Raw genomic sequence first — 23,005 nt, 5'->3', positions numbered from 1 at the left:
AGCAGAGACTACCATGGTCCGCTCAGTTGACAAGTTATCTCCTGTCCCAGGTGATGGAGAAGTAGTTAGTCTGTGCTCACTTTAGATCAGAAAGCTATTTGCCAGCAAGGGACTACTGAGACATGTGTGGTATGTGCCCTGCCTCTCTGACACTGGGAGAAAAAGACTAAAAGAAGTATCGTATGTCTGTTGGGAGTCCATCAGTCTAGTCACTAGGCAAAATATGTGTGTCCCCAAAGTCCTTTGTAACCACTTATTTCATGCTCTCTTTATATTTATTGAACTCATTCTGCATCTGCACACTATTGTAGAAGGTAGGCATTTAAAGATGAATAAGGAGAGCCTTTTTCCTTTCAGAAGGAGAAGCATAAATACACATAGTATAAGATATGGTACCTAATAAATATTACTAATATTGGATGTGGTAGGTGCTGTCATAGAAGTACATAGTAAATATTATGGCAGCACAGAATAGGGAATGATTAATTTTGCCTGGAGGATTCTAGAAGGCTTCAAAGAATAGGTGATACTGGAAACCGGGCTTGCCAATTGAATACAGAGGATTGGAAATTGGAAAACATTTTGTGGGTGGAAGAATAAAAGCTGAAAGAATTTACAATTCTTCAGAAAACCCTTATATGAAGACAGTAATTATATATTGTTTAGAATTGAAGTTCAAGCAGATAAAGTTGGGACCCATTTGGGAAAGACCTTGAATGATTTGCTAAGTAGCTTGGACTTTATTCCTGAAGCAATGAAATGCTAGCTATTTGGAAATTACCATTAGGGAAAGACAAGGATAACATTATGTTGCTGAAAATTACCTTCAGTAGAAATGTGGGGAATAGCCTGCAGTTGGAGATTGGGCTAGGAGGAGACTACAGGTAGAGTCCATTACAAGAATCATGAAGCAATCTGAAAAAAGAACACAAGAGGATAGATATTACTCACAGTTCAGTGGCAAAGTGGTGCAGCTCCTGCTTCATGTAACATGTTTCATTGACTAAGAACATTAATTTAAGAATCTCTATGAGGCAAGAAATTTACATCAATAGTATAAACAATTCTATGTAAGTTTCTTGGATGAGGCTGAAATTTCTGTGCAGGCCTTTGATGAAAATTATGTTTTTAAAATTTATTCTCCCTTCCTTCTTATTATAGCTAAATGTTGGTGGGTGGGTAAAAGTCTGATGATTCAATCATGTATTCAGTCCACATTCAGTAAATCTTTATGGATTGTCTTCAATGTTAGAATTCATGCTAAGTGTAGGAGATTGAATTAGACACAACCTCTGTCTATTGGCATCTCACTGTTACATGACCACAAATAAATGATGCTGTGTGTCAGAAAATAGCATAATGATTCTGTGTTTCACAATTATGTATGTAATATTTTAGGGGAAATTCCCATTGAATATCCAAAATAAACCCATTTTAAAATATAATTTTGAGACACAATGATTCCATTTCATTTTCAGGAAATAATTGCAAACTCATGGTAATAATGAACAGATGACATTGTGCTAAACCATCAGTACAATGAGAGGTTAATCAGATTATTGTGTCTCTGTGTTTTAGATAATTCTGGACCATGGAAAACATTTTTTACCTCTGTAGTTCAATCTGTAAATGTATGATGTTGCTTTTCTTGTTCTTTCCTTTTTCTTTCTTTCTTTCTTTCTTTCTTTCTTTCTTTCTTTCTTTCTTTCTGTCTTTCTTTTACATAAATCCTTTCTACAAGATAAAACTCGAGTGCCCACAATAGTTACTAAAAATTTTATTGAGGGTAAGGAAGAAACTATGACATTGGTTTTAGCCCAGAGTGAGGAAATTTAGAAATGGCCATTTATTTCTTCTTTTGACACTGCGTATATTTATCCCACCAAAACCTTGGCTCAGAGGAAATACATTTTGGGAGTAGGTGAACATTTGAGAATGTGCTATGGAAAACATTGAAGTTTCAGTAGTTCTGTTTCTGAGGAAAAAAAAGAACCAAAATCTTCCCTTAAACAGCTATTTATCTATAAAACAAATTATTATTATTTTTTAAATCGAGTCTTGTCAAAATGGCCCTACTTAAGGGCCACGAGTATGGGGTTTGGAGAATAGAATATAATGGATGGCACTAATGTATCCGTCTTAGTTAATTACACGGAAACTTTTGGAACTTGAATAATGTGCATTGTTGATGTCCATCTCCTGCTGAGTGCTGTTCCAATTGAATGTCACAGAATTTTATTTACCCTCACTTTTATAAGAGTGTTCTGTAATCCTGGAGCTTATTGTATTAACTCCTCCTCTAAACAAGGGCAGAGATGCAAATAAAGAGGTTATTAAAATCGGCTGTAAAGACATAGATCTTTCATTAAAAGTTTCTAGACAAGCAGAAACACATAAGCTTAACTCAAGGAGATTAACATGGTTAGGTTAGAGGCTAATTGTGTTTTGCATCTGAAATGTAATAAAAGTTTGTACCCTTCGGGGGAAAATACAGCTAAGGTTCATCAATTTTTACCATCTTTAATTCTGCAGACCCTGGAAAACTAATTCAGAGCAATAGTATGGCTAGTTAAGATGATAAATCTCTAATTAAACATGGAGCTAGCTTCTTAAATGAATAATCTGTATCTAGATCTCAATGTGTCTCAGCATATTTAACTGTCTGTATGTTGGAGAAAAATCAGAGTAGGTTCATAATTTTCAAGGTAGAGAGCTTGAGTTATTTTGGAAATGCTATTGACATGAGTGTAAATTATTAATATCGTAATTTCCTAAGAGCAATTTTTGCCACTTCATGAATATGAACTTTATGAAAATTTTATTATAATTTTTCCAACCAATTACTTTGTCATAGGACTACAAGATGGATTCTTTTAAAGTCTGAGTTTCAGTCTAAGTCATGTTGAAATCTGAAATAGTTCAGGGACTGTTATGGAAGGGCGCTGTGACCAGTGTGTGAAACAAAGATTACAAATCAAGCAGAAACATTTTGTTCTCCAAATGTGGTTTTTGCTGTTTATTTTATGTTTGCAAAATAGCGGTTAGTAAAAGTATGTGTTAGGATTTAGCATGCAGGGTTTATAAATGTATTAGAAGTATTTGATTTTATAACTATTTTAACATGTTTGCTGAATGAATATTCATGGATAGTTCAATCTGCAGTAGACTGAAGTTGAGAATTTTGCCGAATATATGAGTAAAACCAACCAAAAGGGAGGAAGTTACTCTGTTTCATTTTGTCTCTCTCTCACACACACACTTCAAACTATGTATTACAATGAGTATATTATTACCAAAAAAAAGTTGGCAAAATTATCTATGTGCTTATAGTTGTATATTGGATAGGTGAGTCAAAAATACTTAAAAAAGAAATAGTTTTAAACTTTAAACAATTATAAGGTAAAATGAGTAAATCAGATATCACTTGGAAATGTCTGGATCTGATAAGGAACCACCTGACCTGTCAAGGCAAAGAAACTTTTACCCCATAGTTCCCAAAAAATGAATGTTCTGTGAACCTACAGAAGAAAGATGTAAAAAAAGATGAAAGATCTGCATGGTTAGAGATAATTAAACCATATTTTGTGGGCTTGTATTGTGGACAGAACTTGCTGGCTTTAGATGCACAGGCTTAAAAATAGGAAATCGAGGACCCTAGTAAAGAAGACTCGTCTTCTATAGATGCTAGCCTCTGTGCAGCTGCTTTGTTGACACTTTGTCATATTAAATTACTAGATGGTTGAAGTAAAAGAAAGGCAACAAGAAAAATGAAAGTTAAAAAAAAAATCAATGTGTTGCAGTAGGTCTTGGGACCAATCTGAAAAGACAAGCTTCTAGTTGTATTTCCAATGTGCCTTTTTCATTTTGTGGTGTTGTAAAAATAGGGTCTTCATTAGATACCTCTGGTGTTTACAATTCCCACAGTAGAAATAAAACGGAAATGAGATGTTCCATTTTTAATATTACACATACAATCATTTTAAAGTGTGGAGGTTAATTCCCCCACAAAAGTGCATGAAAGGAATTAAAGGAAACAATTTGAACATTTTAATTTTTTTCATGCATTTCAAGGAGAGGAATTAGGCACCAAAACACAAAACAATTATATGTGTAATTTAAAATACATATTGATTTTTTTTTTCAGAGCAATTGATAGGCAATGGTACTAAAGTGTAAAGCTTACCTTGCGTAAATGAAACATTTGTATACCTAATAACATAAAACTAAAAGGACAGCCGAAGCAGATGCCTCACTCACCAAGATGATAATGAAACAGTAACATGAATCCTAGTCATTGTTACTTAGAAGGAATGCATGAAACAACCTAGACATAGGCAAAACTACTATTTAAATTTTCCACGTGACTCCTTGCTATATTACAAAATTTACTGCCGTGCTTATTTAGACACAATTTGGATCCCGAACAACATTTGATAGAATTAACAGCCCCAAACCCTTCAACTTGCTGCTAACCAGATAGCATGGCAGATATCGTAGAAACTAATAAGAACATGCTTTGAGTTCTAATGTTAGAGATTATTAAGAAAGTTTTTTCTCCTGCTCCTCTTTGTCAAGTTCCTCCACTTTTGGCACTTTCAAGTACAAAAAGTTTGTGAGTTCCATTTGTGATGATGATCATTTCCTTTCAGACTACCAGACTGAGTCTTATTGTATGCAAGGATCCATCTTGTACCAGGCATAGTGCAAGTACATGTGAAGGGAATGCCCAGATCCTGAACTCCAAAGGCAGATGTATTCTGAGAAACTTGAATGTGTGTTCTGCTTGGCCAACTATGCTCAGATGTGTACAGTCAAGTCAAGAAATATCAGGAAAAGAAATGTAGGGGAAAATCAAAATATGTGTATGTGCTGTGGATTGAACTGCGCGTCCCAAATTTCATAAATAAAACTCCAAACCCCAAACCCAGGTCCCCAACGTGTCTATATTTGGAGATAGGACTTTTAGGAAGTAATTGATGTTGAATGAGATCATAAGGGTGGGGTCCTAATATGGTAAGACTGGTGCCCTTACAAAAGAGGAAGACAAACCAGAGCTCACGCTTTCTTTTTGCTATGTGAGAACACATTAAGACAGCCATCTGTGATATAGGCAGAGAGCCCTCACTAGACATGAACCTGTGGCACTTAGAGCTTGGACTTCCAGTCTTAAGAACTGTGAGGGAATAAATTTCTGTTGTTTAAATCACCCACTCTACTTTTTTCATATTTTGTGATGGCAGACTAAACTGACTAATGCAGTGTATGTAAGGGGTAATAGTATGGGGTGGGGAGGCTCTACTCCAGAATTGTGCAGAACTGGCAACAATACTTCATGCTTCTTAGGTCTAGTGGGCTTTCAGCTATATCTAGTCACTAGGGAGGGAAGAATAGAAAATCTTTCTTTTGTCTTCTACCAAATCCTAAGCTAAGTGAATTGTGAAATTGTTCCTTACTTGAAACCATGACCTAAGAAAACTGTGAAACTATGATAGATACGAGCATTTGAATGTTTCTGTAGAATCCAGTCACCTGGATTAGTACAGAGTCCATATCAGTACTAACCTAAGGTATAGAAAGTGAAATATATGCCTAAAAACATTAAAGTTGAATTTAATTGTATCCCCATTATGCACAATCTGAATTTTGTAGCCATGAAGTTGATAAGGAATTTCTTCTCCCTAAAGTTTGGACTGTGGTAAGCAATTTTTGTGATTATTTTATCCATCTATTCATCCTTCCATTCAATATATAATAATATTATGTACCAGGCACTTAAAGAACTAAGGCCCCACCACCATTTTTACAGACTCTCAGCAGTGGGGGTGGTATGGTTGAGGTTGGGGTGGGGAGGAGGGTGGCTTTATAGAAGAGCAAAGCTACTGAGGTAGGAACTGTGTCGAGGGCTCTGGGAGCACAAAAAAAGCACAGAGGACTGGGTCTGTCTCCACACAGGGGGACTTGGCAATACACGTGACTGCATGAGCTGCAGTTAATGGACATGGAAGGACCCGTGTGTGATTTGCCTGTGTGGAATCAGAGAAACAGGTCAGAGGCAGAATAAATAGAAATTGGTGACTAATTGGACATATTTCTGGGCAAGTAGAGAAAATATGGTTGAAATAGACTTCAAAAGTTAACTTTTATTTTTAAAATGTTTGTTTATTTTTGAGAGAGAGATAGTGCACAGGGAAGGGCAGAAGGAGAGGGAGACAGAGGATTTGAAGCAGGTTCTGCGCTGAGAGCAGAGAATCCTACTCGGGGCTCAAATGCACCTACCGGGAGATCATGACCTGAGCCAAAGTTGGATGCTTAATCAACTGAGCCAGCCAGGTGCCCCCAAAGTTAACTTTTACATCCTATTAGTTTTTACTTAAAACACTGCTATGTGTAATGAAAAGGAACTAATTCAATAAAAATGAATTACTGGCTACTGTTCTACATTTTAAATGTAATCAAAGGACATAGATCAGTGAAAATAATATTATTAATGGGCATAAAGAGACATTTGTTTCTTAAAATAGTAACTTAGTTAGAATCCAATAATATTCTTATCACTTCAATGAGCTTCTAAAGTAAATCACTATAATTCTAGCAAGAATTTCACTTACTAGATAGATTATTCTAATTTCAATTTTCCTCACAGAATCTGGAAGGGCACTGACAATGCTAATTCTAAAAGGTTTTGAAGAAAAACCTGTTCTCTTCTGTTCTGATCCTCTGTGTGGTCATTAGCAAAGTAACCCTCCTTGAATTGCCAGAAAATTTTTTTCAATAAATGAATAAATTAATAGCAAATGAATTTCTTATTCTATTTTGGGCACATGCAAAATTAAGGTCTCACTCTTCACTCAGTCTCTCCCTGAACCAAGTAAGACCCACAAAGAGAAAAAAGAAAAATATGATTAAATATGATTAATATGAGTAGTAGATTATTAGCTAAAATCAGAACATGAGAAAGTATTATTGACTCATTAAACATAATTACTCTTTTGGAACTGAGAGGGATTCAAATCCCACATAATACGTACTCAGATCTCTCAAAGAGCTTACTGACTTACCAGTATGGTAAGAATAATAAATAGGAAGTAAATGGAGAAGAAAACTGCATTCAAATCATTTCCATAAAAAGTTGTGCCCAAACTATATTTTACTTTTCCCAGGCACATCTGAAGTGGTGTTCATTTTTCCACATTGTTATATTTTTGCTATAAGCATTTAATATATTTAGAAATAGGATAGCAGCCTCTTTTCAAATAAAATATTCAATAATTACTATGTGTACACATATTAATTAGTAAGGCCTTAGAAATGATAGGTACCCACAAGTGCTTCATAAGTGAATAAATGCAAATAAACACACCTTTTCCTTTGTTTTGATTTCCCCCTCGGGTACCCTGTGTTTGTAGGACAAATAATTTTATGTGGGCAGATTTTTTCATTTTGTGATTAGTACAGGAAATTAGCCTGGTAACTAAGGCCAATCATATACAAAGAAGTTATATGTAACAGTTGAGTTGTGTTATCTAATACCAAGTATACTGTCACTGTTTGGTGTTTCTAAATGTTGAAATCAAGGCATAATCTGAATACTGGCATATTCAGGCATATTTCATTTTCCACCATTTTTTAGTAAAATTAAAAAAAAATGCATTTTATCTCCAGAAAATCAAGGGAAGGAATACATTCAAGCAGCAGAGAATTCTGGAATTGGTCAGGTCCATCAGTACTGAGAATCACAGTGGAGAACATAAGAGACAACAGTACAAGAAGGTAATTATTTGTTCAGCACAGGGTAAAACATGTCTTTCCATTGTATTACCTGAAACTAACTGTAAATACCTTGTTCAAAATTCCTGGTCTGTATCACTAAGGACAAAGATAATGTAAACTACATCTTTAATGTAAACTTTTAACCTTTGTTAAATATTCTTATAATATTGGTGAGCCTGTGCAGATGTTCACAAAGAGTAGTACAAATAAAATTTGTAGTAACTATTTGGTATCTGCAATGAAAAAAATATGTACTGAGTTTAGCATTAAAAAATTGTATTTTTTTTAAAAAGTAAAACATGTGGTCCACATGTCACATATTGAATGTGTAATCTTGATAATTATTTAATATTTGGAAAAGGTCTTTGAAGATGAGTAGTGTCTTATATGTTAATATTATTATTTATTATAGCCTCCATGAATCAAATGTATTTGCAAATAAAATGACATTACTTTGATCTCTAGGGATAATTCTTAATTTTTGGTCTCTTCTAAAATTGTAAATCATAACTTCTCAAAATTTATGTTAGAATTCCAACCTAATAATGTAGAGAGAAAACTCCTTTTCTGAAAATATGGATATTGGGGAGAAAGTTTTTATTTTATGTGCAGATAAGGAAAAGACCATGTACTAAAAGGGTGGTATTTTACTTGTATAGGTAACATATATGGAAAATCAAGTATTGGGTGAAATCCAACATCGCATTAATAATGAAATACTATTGGGGCACCTGGGTAGTTCAGTTGATTAAGCATCCAACTTTGGCTCAGGTCGTGATCTCACAGTTCATGATTGTGAGCCCTGTATCAGGCTCTCTGCTATCAGTGCAGAGCCCACTTTAGATCCTCTGTCCCCCCTCTGCCCCTTCCCTGTTCACGCTAATTCTCTCTCTCTCTCTCTCAGAAACAAATAAACTTAAAAAAATATATTTTTTAAATAATGAGATACTACTATGCTTATGGTGAATACTACCCTGGCATGGCAAAGATTGGAAACTAACTTTATCAAATGTCTGTCATCAAATAAATTAAATAGATAAATATTGCTAAATAGAAAATCATGATGTTTATAGATATAACTTAGATGTGTTTGGGGGAGTTTTTAAAAATAAAATTGATTTCCAAAAATTAGTTGTTTTGAGATCATGCAACTTAGCTTGTAGAATTGAACCAGGAAAACTGAATAATAAACTCTTCCAAAGAATCTGTGGTGTAAGACTGAAGGTTCAGAAAAGGGTTGCAAAACAGAACAAAAGCAAAAAACAAAAAAAAAAGCAAAGAGAGAGAACACAAACAGATGGAAAGTGCTATGATATAGCTATAGATGTGAATAGCCAGAAAGTCAAATGCATCAGTTATTTGTTCAGTGACAGACCTTCCTAAGGGGCTTCCCTGAATAGAGAAGGGTTTCTGGTTTAATACGAAAAGGCTCTGATGATTTACTTTGCACTAGGTTAGAAAAGATGTTTTCTTTACCATTTTATTTGCCACATGCTCTGTTTTTTATGCAGAAGATACTCTGCTGTAATTTTCTTTAGGTAATGTACCTATTATTTTAAAATTATTCCCCAGAGCTAATTAACTTCAGCAGGTTTAGACCTTATCATCTTACCTTATGGCTTTATATTCTTCTAATTGCTTGAACAATGCTATCTGTAAGAAGAGATGGTTTCGTTTTGAATATTTGGAGTATTAAATTAAGTTCAACAAACATTCAGTTGAAGTTCTTATATGTGTAAGGTATTAAAAAATCTTAAAATTAAAATAGAGAAAATGTTCATGTTAATTTTAAAGATAATTGAAATCTTCTGATATTGAAATTCTGTTGTAAATACAAAACATGAAACTAGTATATTATTAGATATATTAGTAAGTCTCTAAAAGGCTAAAAGGGATTGAAAACAAGTGCAGTATCTAAATAATTCAACATTTCTCATTTTTCCTTAAGTTATATGAGTGAGTTAGCTAATTACAAATAGAATTTGGCTGCAGATATGTAGCCTTTGAGTTTAATGTTAATATCTTGCCATGGTGCCTGGCAATACATTTTAAAGAATGGTTCAAGTGAATTGTATCTAGAACCATGCACAACTTAATGTGTTGTGAAAAGTTAAAAGGGGATTTTTAAAAATCTTCATGCTGGATAGATTTTTAATTTAAATGGCAAGAGTTTAATTACTCTTTTTTTCCTATATGTTCAACTGATTCTAATTTAAATAGTGTGTAAAGTATATTTTTTGTAATTTGAAAGTGACAGTTGGTATTAGATAAAACAACTAAACTGTTACATATAATTTGTTTGTATATGATTGGCCTTTCTCAGTTACAGGTCAATTTCCTTTACTAACCATGAAGATGAAAAAATCTTCCCACATAAAATTATTTGTCCTACAAACACAGGCTCCCTGTGGGGAAAAATCAAAACAAAGGAAAGGGTGTGTTTATTTGCATTTATTCACTTATGAAGCATTTGTGGGCACCTATCATTTCCAAGGCCTTACTAATTAATATGTGCGTGGAATGCAAACATGAATAATTACTTCCTGTCCTCAATAATATCACAATCTAATGACATGAAAAAAAAACTATCATAAAACTTACCCACACAAAGTAGGAGCAAGAGCGTGGTGGGAATATGGGGGGTGGCAATGCTGACTTGGCCTAGGAAAGTCAAAGAAAACTCTAAGGGGTGAGGTGCATGGCTTTTACTTAGTATGGTCACCAAATCCTTTGAGGCCCTATGCTGGGAAAATGCAGATATAACATAAATGCAAAATTGTTCATAAAATTTATGTAATGAGTTTGCATCTATTTTATCCATCTACCAAATTAAACTCTTCTCAAAATGTCTCACTATTTTTATGCAAAAGTTAATGGTCCAATTCTATAAATAAGAAAAAAAAAGCAAGAAATAGAACTTGTGCAAATTAAAAATAAATTAAACTTTAACTCTGTTCAAAATTAATTTCCTTGATAAGGCAGTTGCTTGAATAAGAATTTGAATGTGTATTTTTTTAAACATGGTTATGTACACGTTTGACATAAATTGAGGTTGTCTTCCCTTTGATTGGAAATGTTTCGAACTTTGCCAGTGATACCGAAAGGAATCAGGGCTTCTCTGGTCAGCTATGTACATTAGGAGTTAGCTATTTTCTCTAACACTACATTTCCCCAAGATTCTCATTTGAATTCGTGTGAAGGACTTGTTGGGGTTAGCTTTGACCAGGAATGCTTCTCTAATCTTTTTTTGAGTCAGTGTCAGAATTTTTCAGTCTGTGCCCAATTTAAAAGTCATTTCAGCAGAATCATTAATCAAGAGTTCCGTTGTGATTCCAGAGGTCTAAAGACATATCCTGGAAGGATTGCTCAAGGTTTTGTTACTATTAACCCTGAAGAAGTGCTTTTTATAGCATTTGGAAATTCATGCTGTTGTCTACCTCTAACTTCTCTCCCTGTTTAGGAAGTTGCACAAGGTAACTTGCAGTTTATCATCACTATCAAAAACGCTGTCATAGGGACCTACGTGAGAAAGTGTGTTCATTTCTGTGGCTAGAAACACCCGCCAAGTAAGTCAAGCCATGAAGCTCTAGAAAATTATTCTGAGGATGAGCTTTTTTTTCTCTTGAACTTTTTACTCAAAGTTCTATCAAGGGCTTTGGAACATGTGCTCTGGCAAGTTGGCAAACTTCTGTTTAGTAGAGATGAACTTTGCATTCTCTTTTCATCTTCTTGACATATTTCTTAAAAAGGCAGTGATTCAAGACCCTGGCTCTGATAAAGTTGACAACTTTTAGGACAGTAGACAAAAATCCTCTCAGTATTTCTGGCAGTGTTTTTAGTGCCAGTGTTATTCCAACTTAGAAATCAGTGAGTCACAGTCTTGTGTGGATCTCCTTTCTTCACCAAGGCAGCAAAGCCATGGTTGTTGCCAAGCCTCACAGGTGCTCCGTCTATGCTACGAGTTACCAAGCTTTTTCTCCCAAGCTACGTTTTCCTTGGCAAAGAAATCGTTCACACTTTTGAGGATGTCAGTGGCCCTTATAATTTTCAAAGGGGGGGAGGTGGTGCTAGAAAATAGTAAAACTTCTTCAATACTATAAAAATAATACATCATAATAGAAATGTCAACAGTTTTTTTTTGGATATAGTCACTGATGATACTTTATTTTGCTCCAAACTGCAAATGAGCTAGATTCCTTCCAGGGTTCATAGCATCATCACGGTCGGTAAAAAGGAAGTTTTTTTTTTCTTGGAAATGTAATGTTTAAACAAATACTTATATATTGGAAAAAAAAACAGATTAAGTAAAACTGCATTCCTTTCATATTAAGTTGTCTTCTCATGAGAGTAATTTTGACTCTGCCGCATATTTTCATGATGGACAAATGTAAGTTGCATCATCAAAAATTGTTGGCCTCAGATTTCCTTCCACCGTAATCTTGCTATTCATTAAACACTAAGTATATATTCTATGAAATTTCATGATGAGCGAGTAGACATTAGTCATTTAGAGAAGCTTTGGGCTTAAAACACATTGGAAACTACACATATAAAGGCAAAGAGTGGAAAGTGCCTATGAGATTTTATAGATAGTGGGTAATTTCATGGGGGGAAAGCTTAGCCTATTGAGGAATAGGGAGAGAAGAATTTCAGAATATGAGACTTGAGGGTCAATGAACAGGTTCCAAAGTTCCATGAACCACCACCACCACCACCAACAACAAATAGGGCCGCCTGGCTGGCCCAGTTTGTTAAGTGTCCGACTTGGGCTCAGGTCATGATCCTCATGGTTCATGAACTCAGGCACCTTGTTGGGCTCTGTGCTGACAGCTCAGATGTGTTTCTGATTCTGTGTCTTCCTCTTGCTCCGCCCCTCTCCTGGTCACACTCTGTCTCTCTCAAAAATAAATAAACATTAAAAAAAATTAAAAACAACAGCAACAACAACAAAAATAGACTTCTTCTCTTTCATTCTTTTGATTATGAAAAAATAGTTTGGTGTCAGATGAAGACAAGCTATTGTTTCACTTTCAACAGTTTTAGAATATCATAGATTGTCATTATTTAAGATCAGGTTGACCTTGATTGGACTTAAGGATCCAATGCCAAATTGCCTCACCCAGGTGACTGGCAGATGGTGCTGGCTCTTGGAAGGAGACTTCAGTTGTTCTCTGTGTGGACCTCTTCATACTGCTCTGGCAGTGTCCTAATGACACGAGCTTTCTTCAGAGTAAACCATTCATGAGAGCACAAGATGGACGCCAGAATGTCTTTTATGACTCAGCCTCCAAAGTCTCACATAGTCCTCTCCTCAGTAGCCTGTTAGCAGGCTGTTTCATTCAGTGAAGGACAGAACTGTACAGGGCATGAATACCAGGAGACAGATTACTGACAGCTAGTTGGGGGTGCTGACTGCTAGATCCAAAAGTGCACAATTGCTGTCATCATACGAGTAGAACCTCTGGAGTAGCCACTCATGGATTAGAAAAAAAAAGTCACTCCCTTTTCCATGTCAGTTAGAATTGAAGTGGAGAAAACATTTTAGAAAGTAATCCAGTTGTTTAAGGGGTTGGAATGAGTCAACTGATAGACCCAGCAGCTTGCTTATACTGAAATGTGCATAGTCAGACTAAAAACAATTATTCATTCTTTGTTTGAAATAGTATGGTGCACGTAATTTTATGACAATTGCTGTTCCCAACTTGAGATTTAAAAACAATTGAAATGGTGCTTGTTATTTATTTTTGTTATAGAAATACCTTTCAATAACAGCAAATACATTATGTATATCAAACTAATTCATTTATAAAGCATATAATTCATTAAGAAATTTAATTTATTTTTTCAATATAAGTTTAACGTTGATTATTATAATTAAATTTAATTTTATATGCTATATACATTTAATTTTATATACTATATATTAATTTTAAAACATTTATGATTTTCACAAAATTTTTAGACCTTCCCTTTTTTAGAATATAAAAATTCTATTTTGTCTACAAAAGTAAAGTGGAATTTAACAGAATCAAAATATCCAACTATTTATAAATCAGCAAAAAGTTTTTTACTGGACGTAGTAGTAAAAAATATAAGTACTTTTCTCCATATTAGCCAGGGGCTGATGTATGTATTGCCTTAGCCATACAGACTTGCTACTCTAAACGTTTCAGCCATTCTGGACTTTGGTCCAGTTTATGGAATACAATAAAATGTAATTCAGCAACAATTCGGTTTTTATTAATGCCCTGGAATATGTTGAGGATTGGAATACAAAGATGGTTTTTTAAAGATGGTCCTTACCCACAAAAAATTCACCTTTTATTTATTTTTTTAATTTTTAATTTTTACTTATTTTTGAGAGACAGTGTGAGTGAAAGAGGGGCAGAGAGAGAGGGAGACACAGAATCTGAAGCAGGCTCCAGGCTAGCAGCAAAGAGCCTGACGTGGGGCTCGAACTCACAAACCAGTGAGATCATGAACTGAGCCCAAATCGGACACTTAACCGACTAAGCCATCCAGGCGCTTCCAAAGTTCACCTTTTAATAGGGGAAGTTGACATGTCCATATTTAGCTTCTTCTCTGGTTAAGGTTGTGTGTATTAGCCATATTCATAATGATGTTGGGAACACAGAAGAATGAGCTTGAGACTAAATGCTCTGTGTAGTGGTGTTCTGCATCAAAATAAAAAGTGTGTGCAAACAACTTTATGTTGTACAACTGTACATAGTTAACTGTTTCATTTTAAACCATGAAAAAATTCAGTTTCTGATCTATAGGCTATGCATGCTATCCCCTGTGGACATGGAAATATATCTTTTCACTGTCTTCTCAGTGCAATAAATTTGAATAAACGTCCTCAGATTCTTCTTGAGGCTGGTTCACTTTCATCTCCCTTTCTCAGTTTAAATGTAACTTTCTCACATAAATCTTAGTGACCACTCTATCTAAAATGGGCCCCCAAATTATTTTTAGTTCATTATCTTATATATTTCCTTAATGAAAGGCTACAATGTATAATTCCCTTGCTTATTTCTGATTATTTTGCTGGCTCAGGCATTAGACTGGAGAATCAGTTGATGTGATTTTGAGCAGGTGATATAGGGATGGTGCCAGGAGAATCCTACTTCCATATGTTTTTGTTTGTTGGTTGGTTTGTTTATTTAAGATTGTTCAACTGTTTGATTTGTTTTTTTCAGATTGGCTCAATAATGTAGTAAGGGAAGAAAAGAACTAGCCTTCTGGATATGCTTTTACTTTGGCTATGTCATAGGATTAACTACTGTTTGAGGAAAAAAACTAGAAGGGCATCTTGAAGTTAATATTCTTTGTTTGGTGCCTAGAGAATTGTTTACTCTGTAGCAAAATCTGGACTTGTTCCTACCTGCCCCCATCCCCCCCCCCAGCATTGCACCCTTTTCAACAATTAAAGGTTGCCCTCTCTAAAAAAAAAAGTTGCTGTGTAAATATATATTAAGAAAATATGAAACTTAAAGGAACTTCTCTATTTAAGGGGATGATGAACTACATGCAGATCTATTCAAAATACGTGGTAGAAAGTGAATCAGGCATGTAGAAGGGATACAGTCCATTTTTGTCTCTAATGGTATGCTCTTAAGCATTTCATTTATGGAGACTTCAGTTTTCTGATATGCCAAAAAAGAAAAAAAAAATGTCATGGATGAAATTACCTCTAAAGTTGCTTCAACTCTAACATTCTGTATTGCAAAAAGAGAACAAAGCAAAGGTCCTGTGGGATCAGTGCTGTTCATATCACTTCTGGCAAGGGATTAAAAAGAAAAAAAAAGTTTTAAGAAAAGAATTTTGGGTTTGAGAGTTCTTAAGGATGCATAGGATGGCTAGATTTTGAACACTCAGAATAAGTGTAAGATGAGAGGTGGAGAAGGGTGTTGCAGGTGGATACAACAGCCAGACCCAGCAACAGCAGGAGTCAAAGGAAGAAGTAGTTGGTCTATTTAGGCTGCCTTATACATCACGTGACATTTAAGGCTCAATTCTAGAGAGCCTTGAGTGTCTGGCTAAGCAGATTTTATTTTCTTTCTGTGCATATGAAGAATATTTACGTATCTGGTGCTGTATTGTTCTATACAGAATGTTGCGTCTGCCTGAGGGGAGAAATGAAGAATTAAGGACCACCAATATGTAGTAAAAATTAAAAAATATATATTGAGTGTAATTTTAAAATCAGATGCTTATTAGGGTATTAATGGTAATCCTTGTTAATAAATATAAATTTCTCAAATGAATAATTTGTTTTTAATATGTAAGAATTGAATGATTGCTTATAACAGAAATGCTCCTTGTGAATTTAAATAAGTACTGATCAAACTCAGCCTTTCAAGAAGAAATTCATTTTAGCATCATACATTATTATTAAAGACTGGAAAACTGTTTTCAATTTTTGAGTTCTAGTAGTTTACTGATAATTTATGAAATTCATATTTACTGGTATCTGAATGATGCATAATATAAAGCTATATTAATTTTTATATTAAAATGTGAATATTTCTTTATTTACCAATATATGCTATTTAAAAATCATGGATTGGGTACAATTTTAGAAAATAGAATTATCTAGCATAATCACTCATTAGAATCAAATGAGCTTTCTTCAGGTTTTTAATTCTATTTCTGCTCCAATTTTGATGTACTTACATACTGGGTTACAAGAGATACTGAGAGATAACCAGTGAAATTGTTTTCTAGGGATTTAACTTTGGATATTTTATTAGTATTACATTTCATCCTTCTCTGTATTTGAAATGCTTGCTGAAATGGTTGAATAGATAGATATTTAAAAGGCTAAGAACAGATTCCTGGTATGGAAAAAAGAGAGAGAGAACCACAAAAACTAATCTCTCTAAAATGAACTTGGTCAGAGGCCAGGAATATGACAATGTTCAGTTTTGAGTAATCTGAGCTTTTTGATGGTAATTGTAGGAGGGTGGTTAATCTTTCTTACAATCTGTGTTCCATTCTGCCTATTTGAAAATGATAGATATTTGAAAGGAATGGATGTTTATGGGTCAGAGGCTGCATCCCAGATAGTCTGTAATACAGCATTATGGTATATTTGCCCACAATGTTTTTCTTTGTTACTTATTGTAGACCTTCTGACCATTTTATTAGGATTCATTTTTTATACATTGAGTTTCTGGAAAATGCCCTTATTTTAAATTAACATTTCCTTCTTCTAATGTCTGGCATATTTGAACTGTTTTTAGCCTGGCAAAGTAAAGCATGCTACCTGTAGAACTCTGTAAAGGTTCTAAGAAAATGTTTTTCTTTACTATTTGAAAAAGGTTTATATCTTCCTTTCCTTTTTAATTTTTTCTTTAGTGGCTAAAAGTTTTAAATAACTAGTATTTCATTTACTGCTGACTAAATTGAGTCATTTACCTGCTCTAATCTATTCTAAATAGATGCCTATTGCTTCAGGTCATTTATCTCACTGTAATCTAGAACCTGTAATTTATTTATCATTTTGTAGGATTACAGTGACCTGAACTCGATGTGATTGAAGAACCATGTCTTTCGGAAGGCAATTTATTGTTCCTTATACGTCCTTCCGTAAGAAAAGTATTTTAAAATTATGAACTTATACATTTCAGTTCTTCATTTGTTCTCTGGGCTTTATTCCTTTTGATGCATCTGAAAGACATATAATTTTTTATCATTTCATCCTTTAAGTATCAAATTCACGTTCCTAGACTTTCAATATTTATTCTTTCTCAAACTTTAACTTTTGTTCAATTGTAGGATATTTATATAAGACTAAGGCTAATCATTATATATGTGAGAAGGAACTCAGTGGTTGAATGACTTGCTTGATAGCCGGACATACAGGTTTCTCCCAGGCAGCAGAGACTGCGTAACAGCACTGAAAGGATGTGATGGCTACTTGTTTATAGACTTTTTGAAAAGGTGTCCTCAATGGGACCCCCTGCCCGTTTGACCCCACCTCAAGAATTAAGATATCCTTGGATTAATAAGTCTGTGCCCAGACCTCTCACCACTGAAGCAGTGTCAGGCATATGGGTGGTAAATCCTGCAGATCCTTTCCAGGGACTGGGTTCCAAGCTCTCTCCAGTTGTCTGAATAGCCAATAAGTGGAAAGCTAACCAATGTCAGAAGCCAATGGTGGTATACCTCCATGCAGTGTGTTGCTAAAACTGATTAGTTAATGGACAGTGCTATGTTCAGAGATACATGTGCGTATATTTTTAATTATCTTTCAAACCCGAACATTAGAAAACAATACAAGTCCATTGGTACATATGTTTTTGTTGGACTGGATTTCTTTAAAAAATCTTTTTAAGTGTTCATTTTTTTTTTAATTTTTTTTTCAACGTCTTATTTATTTTTGGGACAGAGAGAGACAGAGCATGAACGGGGGAGGGGGAGAGAGAGAGGGAGACACAGAATCGGAAACAGGCTCCAGGCTCTGAGCCATCAGCTCAGAGCCTGACGCGGGGCTCGAACCCACGGACCACGAGATCGTGACCTGGCTGAAGTCGGACGCTTAGCCGACTGCGCCACCCAGGCGCCCCAAGTGTTCATTTTTGAGAGAGGGAGAGCAGGGGAAGGGCAGAGAGAGAGCGAGACACAGAATCTGAGTCAGGCTCCAAGCTCTGAGCTGTCAGCACAAAGCCCAACCCGGGGCTTGAACTCATAAACTGCAAGATCATGATCTGAGCCAAAGTCTGACACTCAACTGACTGAACCACCCAAGTGCCCCTGTATTTCTTTCTTTTTTTTTTTTTTCCAAAGGCAAAACATTTTTACATGACTGTAAAAAAAAAAAACAAAAATAAAAACAAAAAAAATTCTTCAAGTTCTGATTACCTAACCAGGTTATGTTGGCCACCCTGGAATATACATTAAGTGACTTTTTATAAGTGAAAACAAACAAACAAATGCAGGAATTTTTTTTCATGAATCTTTCTTTTTAAGACACTTTGAATCTCTCTGTTTCTATTTGCCCTAGTAGGTCATTATCTTTTCCATTGATGCTTTTCTCTCTTCTCAAGTGTCTTATTTCAGATTGAACAGATTTCATTCATTTTCCAAAGGAATTTACAACATTTGATGAAATTGTATTTTCTCACAGTCTGGTAAAATACAGTTGGACAACTCATGTCATTTTAAGATATTATTTCAAAACCTTTGTAGATAGGCCTACACAAAGTTGCATAAATTTCCTTCAAATCGCTGCTATACTACTCTCTGTAGGAGCTTCCATTTTGGGTACTGAGTTTGTTCTGTTGCTGGTAATAGAGAAATTTATGAAATGTGACATATTTGGATGCTTTACAAGTAGACATGAGAGTAGACACTGACTTATCAAACTTGTTTCTAGTTTCAAATAGATTATTTGATGGAATATTAAATGTTTTCTCATATAATACTTTCTGCTAGTAGGATGCACTTTCAAGTGGGCATTACTATATTTTACTATATATATATATATATATAAATATCCATTAAATATATATATATATTACTATATATATAGCCATAATATGTATATATATATAGGGCCATATTATGTATATAATATATATATTTTATATATATATATATATATAATATATATATATATATCACTAGAGAACTTTTGAGGGACTTTCTTGCATTTATTTTGAAAAAAATAGATTTCAATCTTCAAACAGTTATATTATGTGGAACAAGGTCAAAATTATATTGAAAAGGTAGAAAGAAAGAAAAACTCAAAGGGCATGTATTACAAACATGTAACAGTATGGTTCTTAGCAGTACCAACATAATTATGCTGGCTTTTTGTTATTGATGATATAGTTTATTTTAAGGAATGTGTTCAATTTGACTTTTAATTTTTGTTACTTGAGTTAAATTGATTTTTGATATTCATTCTGAAGTCATTTGAAACATTTGTGAGAAGCTCCTGGGTGGCTCAGTCGGTTAAGTGTCTGACTTTGGCTCAGGTCATGATCTTACTTACAGTTTGTGAGTTTGAGCCCTGTGTTGGGCTCTGTGCTGAAAGCTCAGAGCCTGGAGCCTGCTTCAGATTCTGTGTCTCCCTCTCTCTCTCTCTGCCCCTCCTGCTCATATTCTGTCTCTTCTTTCTCTCAAAAATAAACATTTAAAATTTTTTTTAAAAATTTTAAAACTTTTTTAAAACTTTTTTTTTAAACTTTTTGTGAATGATATATAAGAAAAATTAGTACATTTGTTTCAACTTTCTCCTCCAACATTTATATTTACATTAATATATTAATATATGATATGTAACCAGAGTTAGTGAGTATATCTGTCAGGGCTCAGTCAGGAAGTCAAAAGCAATGCTAGTTATTTCAAACAGAGAAGATTTAATAAAGGAAGTGACTTATGAAAGTATTGGAAAGGCTGGAAGAGGAGAAAAGGAGAGTCTGAGATAATCCAGAGATTACTAATTACCGGGGGAAAGAAAGTTGTGACAAAAGCTCAGGAATGAATTCCGGGCAGCTTCATTCACCCCTATACTGCAGGGGAGGAGTCTTCATAGCCTAAAGATTAGGTAACATAATGGCCTGGACAGTGGTACTTGTTCTTAGGGATATGTGGCCTACAAGGTTGCCCCAGAAGAGAAATGAGTGCAGACTCATGTGTAAATGACTAGGTGTGCTTTAAAAAAAGTGAAACTTTACAGAGCGCAGCGCACAAAACAAGTTTTATTCCTATCCCTGTCCCTCATGCTTGTTTGAAACTGCTACAGAGAACAGGTATGTTGGATGATACCTGGCATTGATCCTCTGAATTTTCTGGATGGTCTAAAGTAATAAAAGTGTCCTGGTCACAGTTAGTGAGAAATCATGTGTATATTAAGAGCTAATATATAATGTGTATTAAGAGCTAATATAATGTGTATTAAGAGCTAATATAATGTGTATATTAAGAGTGTCTACTACTTCTAGGCAAGTGAGGTAGATGAAATTCCAAATTTTATTCGCCCAGCTTTGACAAGTTTTGAACTTTTAGTCTGTTGTGGGAAGGAGGGTGTGAGGATTGGCAGGTAATTTTGGTTTATCTGTTTCCTTGTCTAGTGCTTATGTGATTTCTAAACTTTCCAGTGTTGATGAGAGAGAGGAGGGGCTGAGGAGAGATAAGAAGCAAAGAAGTTATATTTTGATTTGCACTACTGAAATCTGATATCCAATGTTCTCTTTACTTGGCAGATGTTCAAAACTAATACTTTCTCCGATGTTTTCTGTGGACATAGCCACACTGGGAATATCCAACTGCACTTCTTCTATACAAAAATATGCATTCTCTGGGTGAATTCTGTTGATTTCCCCCTCATTCTATAATATCTATAGATTTACCATGACCCAAGAGGCAGTTTCCTAAGGTGAAATGCCTCTAACTCATCCCAGACTGGGTTTCTCTCCATCATGGTCTACAAATATTCCATGTGAAATACTCATGCCCCTTTGCTCTGACAATGCCATGGAAATTCCTTATATGGCCTCCTTACATCTCCCTGCTGTTTGAGAAACAAGGTAAACATAGTATCTTTCCTTTGTGTGTGAGGCTCACAGATTCCACTCACTATGATTGTTGAAGACCCTTTCACCTGACATGACATAAAGAGATGTATTCCCACAGGCCTGCAAACATTTCTTTAAAAAAAATTCCCTCTCCCAGTCTCTTCAAGGTCAATCATTTTATACCCTCAAGTTCTGGAGTCCCAAAACCTGTATTTGACTACTCGCATGGAAGCAATAGCATGTAAGTGACATAGCACCTCACTTTGGAACATTGGGGTACCTGGCTATCCATGTTTTAGTCCTCAGTCTTTGAATATGCAAACAATTCAAGAAGGAAACCATCCTATTTTAATGGAATGTGCAACTTCAGGAGGCCAAAAAAAAAAAAAAAAAACAACAAGAAAGTAAACAAAACAAAACCACAAAAGAAAAGAGAAGATATGGGTTAGAAATAATATAAAGAAAAAGTATAAAATCCTGCATATTTGTAATCAAGACAGGAAAGTATTACAGGTGTACAGTAACTGGGTATTAAACACATATAAAGGAAATCTAAATCCTCGCAAAAGCTGCTAGAAGAGTACCTGAAGGGGCAGAAAAAAGAAATGAAGGACAAATGACCTTGGGCAATAGGACTGGCCTTCAATCTATAAACAAGTGCAAAGAAGAATGGATGGTGAAAACTAAACCGATATACGTATAGTATATTTTAATTATTTCATGCTTAATTTAACTGTTAGATTAATTAAGTACTACTTTGTCTATAGGGGAATTGATACTCTCAGGCAAATGCCTCTTTGGTAACAAATCCCAATTAGAACTCCAAAGTGGCATCGGCTGCTTGAAACAGGCTGACATATGGATGAACCTAAACTGAGACCAGATTATTAGGTTGATGGCCCCATCGGGTATAGACTGCTTTGATCAGGTCTTCCTTAGCTCATGGTCTTTAATAGCAAGAGGAATGTTGAAAATTATGAAAATGATGTCCTAGAAATAGTTGCAAGATGTAATTTGAGTTGGATTTAATATTTAACCAAATTTAAAGTGGCTGTTTTTCACAACCTCAATTGGAGTTTTCTTTGACATTCATCACAATCTGCATGTACTTAGTCACATATTTCATTACAAGAACCTTGTAATAGTCATTAGATCTTCTTTCGTTCTTTCATGCATATGCATACACAAACACACGCGCGCACGCACACACACACGTGGGCACACACTCCCAATTTCTTTCCTTTCAATAAGGTTCAGAGTTGATGGACTTGTTCTCTGATTTTTGTCAGTGCTCTTTCTGCACTTGCCAATTTAACTGCAGAGGGTTAGCCGGCTGACAAGTTCATCATAATCAGCATCTATTCCATTTCCATTTTATACTCAGGGTCTATTGTTGCCAATTCATTCAAGGAGGTGTTTTTATTTAAGTGGTGCTTAAGTGCTGGCTTCTGTGCACTGTGAATGCAATCCTCAGAGGGAATGATTCTGTAGAATGGTTCATTCTATGTGATTCTAGGCTACTGTGATGCTCTTGTCTATTGCAGATTCATCTGAGAATTTCCTTCCCTCTAATGTAACAAGTGTTTATCTGGCTTGTATTATTCTCTAGCACTTTGTGAGCCACTATGTGGGATTCAGGGGAAGACTTTGACAGGCCTTTACCAGCAAGGAGTTCCAAGTATATTTTGGACTTGGTAATTATAACACGT

General features: G+C 34.9%; 1 protein-coding gene across 3 annotated transcripts in view; it reads left to right on the top strand.

The window, feature by feature from the left end:
• The window catches only part of NEGR1 (neuronal growth regulator 1), an 851,322-nt gene that overhangs the window by 214,131 nt on the left and 614,186 nt on the right, over positions 1–23,005 (top strand). The window contains exon 1 of one of the 3 annotated variants that reach the window (XM_045036007.1): positions 7,631–7,770. The exons of the other annotated variants lie outside the window; for them this stretch is intronic. Coding sequence (XP_044891942.1) covers positions 7,646–7,770 — 125 coding nt within the window. The 5' untranslated portion in view covers positions 7,631–7,645. Of the gene's footprint in view, positions 1–7,630; positions 7,771–23,005 lie in introns of those variants that run through there. 3 annotated transcript variants of the gene reach the window in all.

The sequence above is a fragment of the Felis catus genome, chromosome C1 (genome assembly GCF_018350175.1).
Source record: "Felis catus isolate Fca126 chromosome C1, F.catus_Fca126_mat1.0, whole genome shotgun sequence".
Lineage (NCBI taxonomy): Eukaryota > Metazoa > Chordata > Mammalia > Carnivora > Felidae > Felis > Felis catus.
Note: the sequence above shows the minus strand (reverse complement) of the source record. Positions and strands in the feature narration are given on the sequence as shown.